The following is a 13,431-nucleotide window of genomic DNA, read 5'->3' on the forward strand; positions in this document are numbered from 1 at the left end:
TTCTATATGCAAATGTTTGGTCAAGCACTTCACAAACAGAAAATTTAAACACCATGAAGAGAACATAGATATGCTGTGGATATCTGAAATTCATCTGTTTAGCCAATTTCTGAATTATACAGGCTGCCCTTTCCAGAATAGTACAGAGATGTTTTTTGGTAGGGCAGGGTGAATACCAGGGATTGAACTCATGGGCACTTGACTGCTGAGCAACATGCCCAGCCCTATTTTGTATTTTATTTAGAAACAGGGTTTTACTGAGTTGCTTAAGGCCTCACTTTTGCTGAGGCTGGCTTTGAACTCTAAATCCTCTTGCCTCAGCTCCAGGCACAGGTGTGTGCCACTACGACCAGCTTCCAGAATAGTACAGAATTTTGTGTGCACTTCTCTCAACTCTTCCCAGATCTCAAGGAAGTCACCATCTGTAGGTTCTACTCAAACTCAACCCTCCACTTGCCATTGACACTTTGCCAAAGACTCTGTTAGTCCTCCTGGAGCCACTGAACGTGGTGATGTGGGCCTTGCTGCAGTTTTTCTCCACAGGATAGGCTTGGTCAACTTAGCCTCACTCTTGAGTTTTTCCTCTGTTCCCTGGGACAAGAAATAGTGAGTACTTTCAGCAGGGAGAACTTTAGGTTTTCAGAATGCAATGTTTAATGCAAGGAAATAACACACACATGTGCGTGCGCACCAAGAGCATGGAGAACAGAAACCTAGGAGGACTTGGTTTGCTTGTCTTTAATAATAAAAAGAGTAAAATGATAATTAACACTTTTCAGTTCTTACAGTGTGCTCAGCACCATTCTAAATACTTTTCATTCTTCACAACAACCTGGTAAGAGAAATACAATTATTAACCCAGTTTTGTAGATGAGGAAATTGTGGCATCAAGTAGAGTTAAATATCATGTGCAAAGTTACACAACTAATAAGTGGCAGAACTCGGATGGAAACTTAAATTGTTTAAGTGCAAAGCCTTTATTCTGAACATTTTATTACTCTAAAGTAAAAGAAGGTAAATGTTATTTTTATACACCCACTACATAGATTATTCTGTGAGGAATGTAAGTCTAAAGTTAGTAAAAAATACCAGTTATTTATATTCATGTCTCCAAAAATATAGAGAGAATGCCTGCTATGTGCCAGATTATATGTATGATGCATTGATAACGTATTTGAATTACTATTGCATGTATTTTCTATCTAAATTTTTGGCAACTTATATTCTTTATCATGGCTCATGTAGGGAGTTATGATGGAGAAATTGTTCTGTGGAACAATAGCACAGAAAATGCTCACTATGTACTTCACCCTGATTACCAGAGGTTGCTAAAATCAAAATCAGGTGAGTGCAAATTTGAAACTAAAATAATGTGACTGAGTCAGACCATGGTAGGGCTGGTTGTTTATGCCTGTATCTAATGCAGCTTACTGCTGAATTATAGATGATCAGCTATAAGCACAAAGGATTAGCGATAATGTTGTCTTGTCAAAGTGACTAAAAAAGAACCTTGAGATTTACTTGGCTTAGCCAATTCTCCACGGCAAGTTGTTTCTTCTCTTTATGCTACATCAGCGTTTCTGTATGACTGACAGCAGGGCGCAGGCCTCTCATTTTTATCTAGTTCAGTTTTTGCCAATAAACCTTGCCAAATTGCCTTTGAGTGAACCTTGGGTACCCCTTGGTAGAAAAATGGGAACTGTGTTCACTTGATTGGCTGTTCAGGCTCAATCTGGAGCTTCTATTAAATATTATACCACCTGGAAATCTTAAATTATTCCTTGCTTTAGAAATCTGTGAGGAGCATTAGACAGAACTATGTTGTACTTTATGGGAATTTAGCAGAGCACATGAATATTTTAGACTTAAGCAAAATACCTTGACAATTGCCTTTCACATTTTATTTGAATTTCCTTAGATACTAAAGGTATTTCCTTAGACTAATTTATTCGGGCAATGAATATGTCATTCCTCATGGTCGGGCCAGGTTCTGTTGTCTCAATTGGATAAGCTCACAGAGAATGAATTCAACCTTAGGAAAGCACTGGTCATCAGATGCAGTTGTTTGGAAAAAGCTGAGGACGTGATTTATGGAGAGTAAGAAAACCAATTTAAGAGGTTGAGGATTACTTGGCTGCAGGCACACAGGCCTGACCTGTTCAAGTACAAAGAGCTTACTATAAGTGTTCATCTGAGCCTTCCATGGAAAGGGTGGGTATCTGCCTTTTCCTCTACATGCACCTTCAAAACAGCACTGACACCTATAGCAAACCAATTGCAGCTACCATTAAATATACAGAGAAATAAATACTATAGAAAAATAAATAACTCCAAATTTATAAAAGACACAAAGAACATATCTCTAGATTTCTTGCTTTGCAACTTTGAAGATATCTCTGTAGATATTTTTCATGACTATGTGCAGACTAGTCATAGATTTGCTGATGATTTTCCTCAGTTTTCTGTAGTGTAGCCTAGAGATGGTATTAGTGCATACTGGAAGTACCATTAAGGATGTCTTCTCTAAGGTAATTCACTAACATTTTAACATTGCTAAAAATGCTCATTTAAATATGTAAAAATATCCATTAGACTTCATGTTCATTACAATATTTACAAGATTATTATTAATGATTAATAAGCTGGAAATGCCCTATTATTAAAAACACATTTGTCTTGAGCATGTCAAAAATCTCTGAGATGTTAGCAGCGAGTATAGTATGAAGTCCATATTAATTCTTGTCAAGGGAGAACATGGTGTATGTGGAATATGCAAGACAAAAAGTAAATCAAATAATCCTTTAAGTTGAGGAAATGAATAGCAGGAGACTTGAAGGGTGTTGACTGTATGTCTGTTATGAGACAGTGACTGACATGGACCTGCTGTTTCCATATGTACTAGTTTGAACAGCATATGTTTCTCTTCATTAAGACACCTGGCTTTGTCTTCATGACAGATTCAGAGCCTCAAGATCTTCTCAGTGCTGAGAAGAGCCCCTCTTCCCACCACATGGCAGATCAGGCCACCCTGGCAGCCTACACCTTGGAGATTGACACCGAGGGTAACAATGCTGTTATGAGGCTTTGCTTCCTTGAAGCAAGGAAAACCAATGCAACCACCGGTAAAAGATGTGTTTATAGTTTGCCTGTGGTTGAGAAGGGAAGCAATAAAAATGTTCAATCTATTTCTATTTAGGTCTTGTAGCATTTGACTCCGTGTAGCTAACAAGTCATTCCTGAGTCATGGGAGGCCACAGGTCTTGCAAAGGAAATTAGGGTTGAGGAGGATGGGTGCAGAAGCGGGAGTCAGACTAGAAGTGATGACTAATTTATCCAGTGCTGTGTATAGCAGGATCAGAGTGATGAAAATTCTGACAAACTATTTTTTATGGGCAATGATTGAAATTGGTGTCCCAGCCATGGGGAAGAGAAACCTTAGCGGGGGAGGAGACACAACTAAAGACACATATCCCAAACATAAAAAAGTCAAAGTTTAGGTTCATACATAGCAGAAGAGTAGAATGAGGAGAACATAATGATGAGCTTGGAGACTGGAGCAATGACAAATTCTGAAATAACTGCTGATCCAAGGATGAGAACTCCTTGTTTCTTTCTCTCTCTCTCTCTCTCTCTCTCTCTCTCTCTCTCTCTCGGATAGTTGTATTTACTTTCCAGAATAAGTCAGAATCTTGGTTTAATTTTTCCTGAGATGAATGCCAACATTGTGCTGTCAGATGATTTACTGTAGTTATTTGATATTATACTGGTGAAACACCCATTTTCCTGATTTTCTCTGTTTTCAGTGGCTATAGTAGCATGGTTTCAAAGATGATTGCATTGTTCTCAATAAAAATCTGCTTTTGAGAATAGTGCATGTGTTTGAACTTTCATCTAAATATTAGGAATTATATTTATGAGTATATTTACTTGACATTAGAGATCTAAACTTACGAGTCATATGTTTGAAAAAAGAGATAAGCATATCTAAATCATGTTTTCTATTTTTCTTTTCCATATTTAATTTGCAAATGGAAAAACTGCATGATACTCATAGAAATCTTTTCATCATCAATGTTGTAGGAACATTGTGGAATATTTAAAATGGACTTGGAACAGATTATAAAACTTTCTATTTTCTAGAACCCACTTATACTCACAATATGAACTATTATCCTAAAATTACTCTCATTTCCTTAACACTAATTCTTCTTAATGATATCAGTATTCCCAAATTGTTTCCACTGAAGTGACTACATGCCATTATTTCTATCTTAAACAGATATGATTGTTAATCACCAGTACATTTGTGAAGGAAATTGGAAGTCATCTGCAGATTTATCAGATAATAGGAACTTTGCCACAGAAGAATAATTTAGGTAAAGTGCTTTCTACAAAGCACATAAAAATGGAAAGTGAAAAGGTTATTTCTAGGTCTATTAACCAAAAAAGAGTTCCATAAGGGCTTACAATAAATTCTTGATGAAAAATTTAAAAACAAGCTCAAAAACAGAATTCTAAGCTTGCTGCAAACAGAGAACTTAATAGCTACACTTTTATCACATATACATCCCTCTAACTTTGTGCATCAGGGTTTTTACTTCTTTCATGTATATGTCCAATAAGTGATTAGGAAAGATAAGTTTTGTGAAATCAGAACATTATTATTATGTTGAAATTAATATTTTATAATTTTATTTGAAGAAAACTTAATTCCATATTTAAAAAAACCAAAATAACATTAGAGAAATAAATAAAGGAAAGGAAACTAAATATAATGAAATATCTTATGTATCTTATCTCATTTATTACTTAACACAAACAGGTGGCATGATTATAGGTTTTTTTCCATTCTGTATTCTAGAGTATCAAAGTGGTACTGGAAATTGTTCTCAGTGCTATCACCTCTCTAATGCCACATGCTTTCTTGACACAGGGAAAGCCACTTGAGGAAGTTATTTTCTGGTATTTGTAGTTCCAGTTTCCTTATTAGGTTTTCCATTTCTTTTAAGAAGGAGCTAACCTGGTATCATGTGGTGGGTCTGGTTATGTCAGATTTTGGAATACGTTTAAGAAACAACTTCTGGCTGAGTTTTTGGCCCACAGAGGAGCCGGATCCATTATTATGTCTATTGATAAATTGAACCGATACCTTACCACAGGAGACCTTGATGGATGCTTGAAAATCTGGAATATAGAGGTAAATTGAAATTATTTTCCCATTGTCTTCATTGTTTTTGACTGCCTCTAGTTGCAGAAAACAAAAATTCAATAAAATTATATTCAATCATATGGACTGGGTCTTTTCTGTTTCTTAAAGGAAGAGATACTCAGTTTTGAGTATTTTAAAGAAAGCACGTACATTGAGCAGAGACTTCTTTTAAACAAGTAATTGGGAAAGCCAGCTTTTTCTCAGTATTGGAAAGCTGTTAATATATAGTCAAGTCAAACACCCAATTTAGTAATGCAATTTTGTCAGCAACGTACTGCAGCATCATTTAAATGTAATAATTAGGTGATACTTTATTTGGAATGAGATTATAAATGTAATTTAGAAGTACTGGAACTTCAACTAATATTATTGCCATCATGAGCTAGTTTGGGTTTTCTTTTTTTAATCACTGATTACATGTTCAGTTTTTGAATAACATTATAATATTATGTAATATGTGATTAACAATACAAAGTAAAGCTCCTCTCTATCAAATTACTATTCATCATTTTCTTTCCATTTTCTTCCCTCTCTTCTTTCTACTTCCCAAGTCAATCAAGTTAGTGAGAAGCTGTTTCATTTTTAATGTTAATGCCATTTTTCTACCCTATGTTATCATGAACTCTCTTTTGCATTTGGATCACAGATGGTTATTATCAAATATACATTTTTCATTTTTGTATGAGGCTTTAGAACAAGTGCTATGCCATTTTGAGCTAATATTTGGATTTTTACAGTTCTGAAATTTGTTTTTTTCAGGACTACTGTCTTAATTCCAGTGAGAACAAAGTCACACAACCCCCAACGCTAATAAGATCATTCCAACCTCATGAGGACCGGATAACTTCCTTGGAGGTTTGTGAGCGAGGTGGCCATCTACTGATTGTCTCCTCCTCTGCAGACTGCAGCATTTGTGTGACTGGAATCTACAATGCTCCTATTTGGATCTTTGGTCAGGTAGAAATACTGTTCCTTTCTTATTGGAGTATTTACTTGCCTTTCAGTATGAATTTGGGCTGATTTCCATTTGAATCTTACCAGTCTTGAAAGAACTGACTAACATTTCTGAAGCTCTAGTTGCAGACATCTCTTATCTGTCTACCATTAGATGCAATACTTCCACCAAATGGAGGACACTAGAGACACAGAAAGACATAAGTTTAGTACTGCTCAAAATATTTTAGGATTTATGAGAAATTTTTCTCTTCTAAAATAAATAAATTCAAGTTCAAAATTTAATAAAAATATAATATGGGGCTGGAGTTGTAGCTCAGTGGTGGAGAGCTTACCTCGCACGTGTGAGGCACTGCATTCAATTCCCAGCACCATATATAAATAAGCAAATAAAATAAAGCTCCACCAACAACTAAAAAAATTAATATATATATATATATGTATACATATACATATATTATATATCATGGATAAAATTAACATATTGTAATTAGGCAGATGACTGTGGCTATTAAATAATAAAGGTAATAATCAGATGTGGAATATCTTTAAAAAAACCCAAATCTCCCTATTCATTTTCTGGTTTATTTTTTCAAATATAATAGTTAATATTTTCGGGGTGTTTTATGTGTACTCAGAATATCTAAGATCTTTACATGAATTATCTCATTTAATTTTCACAATGGTCACTCCATGAGGGTGGAGGTTCCATTATTTCTACTATATGGATAACAAAACAGAGTCACAGAGAGTTTGAGTGAATTCTCAGCTCAAAGAAGCTCATGATGGCCGACTTTTGCCCTTTTACCCACGCTGGCTCACTTTAGAGCACATGCTTTTAACCCTTTCTTCCCATGAAATTAAGGTCTGACTTGCTCCTGACCGAAATAAAATAGAAGTGGGAGGCATGGAAGAAAGGGAATATTCGTTGTTTCATATTTTTTGTTCTTGTTTTCATGGGAGCTCTGTTCCTGTTCCCTTTGTACTATGGGAACATAATATATCTGGCTGGTTTTAACCAGTACTGTTCAAACATGTTGGAGTGAGTTTAAGCTGAAACCCTGTTCTGTTCGGCCAGCTAATTTGGTTCTTTTCAGTGGCCTCATGTGCCAATATCATGCTGTGAGAGTACCTGATTCTCTTAGTGTTGGAAGAAAAGCTTTGGTGTTTCTGTATTGGTGAAGTCAGTTTGCTAATGTCAATCTGTGCTGAAAGAATTCTCTGCAACCCTTTAGGACATAGAACATTATGGTAAATCAGAAAATAGTCTAGGGAGGTGGACCTGTGTTTGGCTGAGCAGTGTGGGAGTCTCCATGTAACACTTGTGAGCTGTATCAGTGTCTTCTACTCTATAAATAAGGCAAGTGCTAGACTTTTCTCAATCAGGAAAAATAGCAGCTGAGTGGAAGCTCAAAGGGTGTGTGGGTAGGTGTGTGGTGGATGAGATGAGTGGGACATGACTGTTAATCTGCGTAGGAGAGAAGTCGGAAGACTGCTTCTGGCAATTGAAAAAGTCCATGTAATGCTGATGCTGGCAGACAGCCACAGGGCTCTGGAAAGACAAGGGGGAGTTTGAATGACAGGTCAAGAAATGAAGTGTCACCAAGTGGGTGAGGTCTGGTGTATCCATCCCTTAGATGGGTTGAAACAAAAAATAAGACCATGCCTAGGTAAGGGTAACATATAAACTGTGCCTACCAAATGCAATCTGTTCCTAAATTTTAATTTAATTAAGAAACGTGTCCTAGTTAAACTATTCATTTTTATGTCATTGGTATTTCATAACATGGGTGAGGATGGTTTATCCATGGTACACATTTATCCCAGGAAACTGGGATTGTGGGACAAAAAGAAATTAGTTGAGTGCAATTCTTCAGTGCCCTTCTTTAAGTACTAAGTACTGTTGTGTAGCACTGATTGTATACTGATAACTCCTCATCAGATCATTAGGTTTTCGTTTGCTTGCTTTTTTTTTTTAATATAAAGGACTTCATCCCCCAGAATCCTTTATAAATTATAAATAGTGCCTTTTCCCCCTTCCGATTGACAGGAGTAGAGCCACAAGAGCTGCATCATTTTGGAACCATGAGGCTGACAAAGCTGAGGACTCTCTTGTCCCTTCTGCTTGAGACTTTTGATTTTATTTTAAAGAACAATTCACTTTTGTCAAACTGCCTTGAATATGGGTACTGCTAGTTTCAAGGGGTACAGGAAAGAGGGGAGGGGAGAGGAAGGAGAAAAGAAGGAAAGAGAAGTTCTGCAAGGGAAGAGTCAGGCAGAAAAAGAAGAGAAGGGAAGAGGGGGCAGAGAAGGGGAGGAGAAGGAAGGAAGGGGAGAGGAGGGTATGAATGAACAGGTACTGGAAAATAGCAACAGCGAACATCTGGCTCATGAGGAATAAGAAAAGAAATCCTTTACAGAAAGAAAACATTATGGAAGGCAAACCCAAGTACATAGATAAGGAGGAGAAGGGACTCAATGAGTAAAAAATAATAGGATCAGAATAATTCTTCCTGAACAAATTCGATCTGTACAATGTAATGACTGACTTCTGCCCGCACTTGAGCGTAGCATTTGTCTTTCAGTTGAATTAATACGGATCTAGTAGTAATGAAAACAGGACAAGCAATAATGTATTTTGATTTCCTATCTTGACTTAATCTCCCAATCACACGCAATCTGATTAAAGGATTTAAAATTTATTGCAATGCGATTTCGAATACTTCATGAAAAAAGATTTTTAAAAAATAACTTTGAATCGCTTTTGTGACATAGCTATTGATCTTTGGCTAGTTTTCAAGTTAGATTTTTAAAAGTAAGTGCTATGGCATGGCTATTTCTAGAGCTGAAGAAACAGGGTGATGATGATTTATCCTTGAATACACATTTATCCCAGGAAGCTGGCAGATGATGATGGGATAAGAAGTAATTAGATGATGCCTGCAATTCTTTAGTGCCCTTCTGTAAGCACTAACTGCTGTTTGTGCTGGGCAGAGTTTATCTACTGGTACCTCTCCTCATCAGATTGATTTTATGGCCAGGGACTTTGGCTATGCCTGCTCACTTAGTGCTTGCAATTTGAATTAAACATTAAGCAATGTCAAATAAAGATAAAAGATTTCTTCTCTTGCAAAAGAGCATATGTCACTCCCTGAGAGTTATTATGGCCCCTGTATTAGTCTGCTTTCTGTTATTAAAATGACATATCTGGAGTTAGGTAATTTTCAAAGAAGAGTGGTTTATTAAGCTCAGAGTTTAGGAGGTTGAAAGTTCAAACAGCATGGTTTTGAGAAAGGCCTTGGCTTCACCACTTCATGGAAGATGACATTAGAGACGTAGGAGCCACTGTGAGATGGAGAGGTCACACGGCGGGTGGGATAGGAAGCCAGAGAGCTGGGAAGACCTGCTGAAAAGACAATAAGGAACTATAAGCTTGCTTTTGCGAGAACTGTCTCAGCATGCCACAAGAATTAATGTCTTCCGAAGGCATCCCCCCACCAACAACCTAAAGACCTCCCATCGTAGATTCTGTTTCTTAAAGATTCAACACTCTACTTCAATATAGCCACACTGGGGACCAAATGTCTACCACATGAACTCTTGGAGGACACAGTGTGACTATTTCCACATCATCACAGCCTCTTTTACATGAGTCACTTACTTTGAAATTGAGTGTAGTCCCTACTCTTCCCTATTGCTTTTGAATACAGAGGCCAAATTTAATTTGCTATTTATTATGCACTTATTCTATGAAGATCAGTTCACACATTGACATTATCTCCCTGCCCTTACAGGCATTTTACTTTACTGAAGACAAATGCTGAAGACAAACTGATCAGTTTGAAGGCTAGTCAAATATCCTTGGAGTGCCTAATGCTTCTCTTCTAACATATAGGCAGTGTTCAATGGTGCATTCCTGTGTGTACAATGTGAATTGATACAAGATAAGGAAATTGGTCTTGTATTTAAAATATGAAAGAGCTTGTCAGTGTGAAACTTTTGCTAGATGGGTGCATATTAGGAATTATTGGCAAAATCTGATATGTGAAAACTATCATGTAACATGTTTTTCTGGGAAAAAAATTAATACTTAGATTGTATTTTGAGGTTCTTGAGAAAGTAGTGTGCAAAGAAAATTTAATTCTGGCAATTTTTCAATGAAAGTTTTGTTTTTTGTTCTTAATTAATATACAGTTTGCTATCCAAGAATTTAAAATAGAAGTGGCTATAAAATTTTTTCAGTCTATTATTGACTTTTCAATGAATTTCTGTTTCCTTGTTATAACATCTGATTTTCTGCCTTTATTAACACAATGTTTCACCTCCTCCTAAGATTGTAAGCTCCTTATAGATGGGAGTCTGGTCAAAGTCATTTTCTGTTTGTGCATGTTCCCAGGGCATCAATTAGTAATCTAATACATAGTAAATACACAAAGATATTTGATGAAAATATATTTTATAAAAATAAGATAGATTTCTTTGTCGTTGTTGTTTTTTAGGCAAAACATTGGTATATTGACAACTGTCTTTCTCCTCCTAAAAGAGATACTAATTTAATGGAAAGTGAAACTCAAGAGGAAAGTATGAGAGCAAAACCTTTGTTTTCTAAAGAGGAATCATATTTAGACCCAACAGAATTTTCTCTACTTAACAAGAAAAACAAAGATCACTCAACATGCAAGTAAGAAATTTTAAGCATTATGCAGATGTCAACTACAGTAGAGAACAGAAAAGATAAAGTTGGCCCAAAGTTCCTTCCGTGCTCTCTGGCTGTCCAGTGACCACCCCACCTCCAGATTTCTCTAAAATTTAGGGGATTAGTAGATGGGAGGGGGTTTATGTTCTCAGGGCTATGTCTGGTTAGTTCTTGCCTCCATTGTACTTTTTTTTTTTGGTACTAGGGACTGAACTCAGGAGCACTTAAACCACATCCCCAGCCATATTTTGTATTTTATTTAGAGACAGGGTCTCACTGAGTTACTTAGCGCTTCACCATTACTGAGGCTGGCTTTGAACTTGCTACCCTCCTGTCTCAGTCCCCTGAGCTGCTGGGATTACAGGCATTTGTCACGCATCCAGCTCCAGTGTACTCTTGACTTATATTCAGTGTCTCTAGTCTTTTTATTTCTACTCCATCATCAACCTAATTGTGGAAATTAGTCCCTTTTCTCAAACACAATGTCTACCTGTATATCTAACCCCCAGCCCCCGCTCTCTCTCTCCTTCTGTCTCTCATCAGTGTATCTATTGTCAGAACATTAAGTGTTACTCCTGGTTTTGGTAAAGTGCACAGGGGTTTATATAATAGAAGTTCTAAGAGTTTAACTGAATGTTAGACATCTCCCTCCCTACAGCTTCTAGTCTTTCTACCTTACTCAGACATTTTTCCTCTTCACATTGCTCTGCAAGGTTCCATTCTTACCTTCCATTCACTCCCTAATGCCAGGCAACTTCAGTATTGTTTTTTGTTTCCTATATTCTTGTTAACTCATGCTCTCATAATTTCACCTTCAGTACTAACCAATTGACTTATTTTGAGAGGATAATTTAAAAATATATTTTTTTGTAGTTGTAAATGGACAGAATGTCTTTATTTGTTTATATTTTTATGTGGTGCTGAGGATCGAACCCAGTGCCTCACACATGCTAGGCAAGCACTCTGCCACTGAGCTACAGTTCCAACCTGAGAGGATGATTTTATTTATTCAGTTTTCTTCTAGACAATTGGAATTCTTAACATGTGCATATGTTGCATTATAATTTTTTTAGGTTTACAGAACAATGGCACAGAAAGAACAAAAAGTTAAGAAATACACCCCCCCACACACACATAATGTCTTGTACTAGAATGGTATATTTGTTAAAATTGATGAATAAATTCTGATATTGCACATTAAAATCCATTGTTTACACCAGGGCTCAATGTTTATTTTGTACAGTTTTAAAAATGGTTTTGTGTTACACTTACCCATCCTTCCTCACATCATCCAATCATTGATATTTCATTATCTTCTTTACCTATTTCAAAGTGTTATATAGTTGGAGTCAAAGTATGTAGCATTTTTAGGTCAACTTCTTTCACTTAGTAATATGCATTTATGACTTCTCAAAATTCCCTCATAACTCAATACAATAGTTTATTTCCTTTTATCACTGAATAAAGTGTAATCATATGGATGTTCCATAATTTGTTTATGGATTTACTATTGACAGGCATCTTAATTGCTTCTACATTTGGCAATTATGAGTAACACAATTATTAATAATCAGTTCACTGTATTTACATATTTTGGGGCTCTCTATTCTGTTATATTATTCTAGTTTTTCAAAAATACTACACTGTTCTGATTACTGTGCATTTACAGTAAGTCTTGAAGTGAAGTGGGTATTTGTTAATCCTCCTACTTTGTTCTTTAATATTTCTCTTCCTATTCTGGGTCTTTTATGTTTTCATATAAAATTTAGTCAATTTGTTGATAGCTCAAAGTAATTTTCTAGAATTACCATTAAGGTTATGTTGAATCTATAAATCAGGTGGGGAAAATGACAATATTAAATCTTTCTTCTCATGTATATCTCTACATTTATGCAAGTGTTCTTTGATTTTGTTCATTAAAGTTTTGTAATTTTCCTAACATAGATGTTATTGTGTCTTATATGTATTATAAGTAAATATTTCAATTTTGGTGCTAATGCAAATGATCTGTTTTAAATGTCAAATTTTAATTGTTTATGGCTAGTATTTAAGAAAGAAATTTATTTTTTGTGTATGTTAACTCTGTTTCCTAAATCCTTGCTAGATTATGAGTTCCAATAGGTGTTTTTTTTTTTTTTTTTTTTGACTTTTTGGGATTTCCCATGTAGACAATTATGCCATTTTCCTTTTCTTTTGTTTGTTTGTTTGTTTGTTTTTGGTTACTGGGGATTGAACCCAGGAGTGCTTAACTATTGAGCTACATCCTCATCCCAATTATGCCATGTTCAAGAAAAGATAGTTTTATATCTTTTTAAAATTGATTTTTGAAAAAATAAATGACAGCAGAATGCATTACAATTCTTATTACATATATAGAGCACAAATTTTCATATCTCTGGTTGTATATAAAGTATGTTCACACCAATTTGTGTCTTCATACATGTACTTTGGATAATGATGTCCATCACATTCCACAATCTTTGCTAACCCTCTGCCCCCTCACTTCCCCTCCCACCCCTCTGCCCTATCTAGAGTTCGTCTGTTCCTCCCATGCTCCCCCTCCCTACCCAAC

General features: G+C 35.9%; 1 protein-coding gene across 1 annotated transcript in view; it reads left to right on the top strand.

Moving 5' to 3' along the window:
* Positions 1 to 13,431, top strand: part of Wdr49 (WD repeat domain 49) — a 138,048-nt gene that overhangs the window by 87,597 nt on the left and 37,020 nt on the right. The window contains exons 11-15 of the mRNA XM_076868745.2: positions 1,246 to 1,344; positions 2,958 to 3,122; positions 5,010 to 5,197; positions 5,969 to 6,166; positions 10,663 to 10,844. Coding sequence (XP_076724860.2) covers positions 1,246 to 1,344; positions 2,958 to 3,122; positions 5,010 to 5,197; positions 5,969 to 6,166; positions 10,663 to 10,844 — 832 coding nt within the window. The remainder of the gene's footprint in view (positions 1 to 1,245; positions 1,345 to 2,957; positions 3,123 to 5,009; positions 5,198 to 5,968; positions 6,167 to 10,662; positions 10,845 to 13,431) is intronic.

The sequence above is a fragment of the Callospermophilus lateralis genome, chromosome 10, assembly GCF_048772815.1.
Source record: "Callospermophilus lateralis isolate mCalLat2 chromosome 10, mCalLat2.hap1, whole genome shotgun sequence".
NCBI lineage: Eukaryota > Metazoa > Chordata > Mammalia > Rodentia > Sciuridae > Callospermophilus > Callospermophilus lateralis.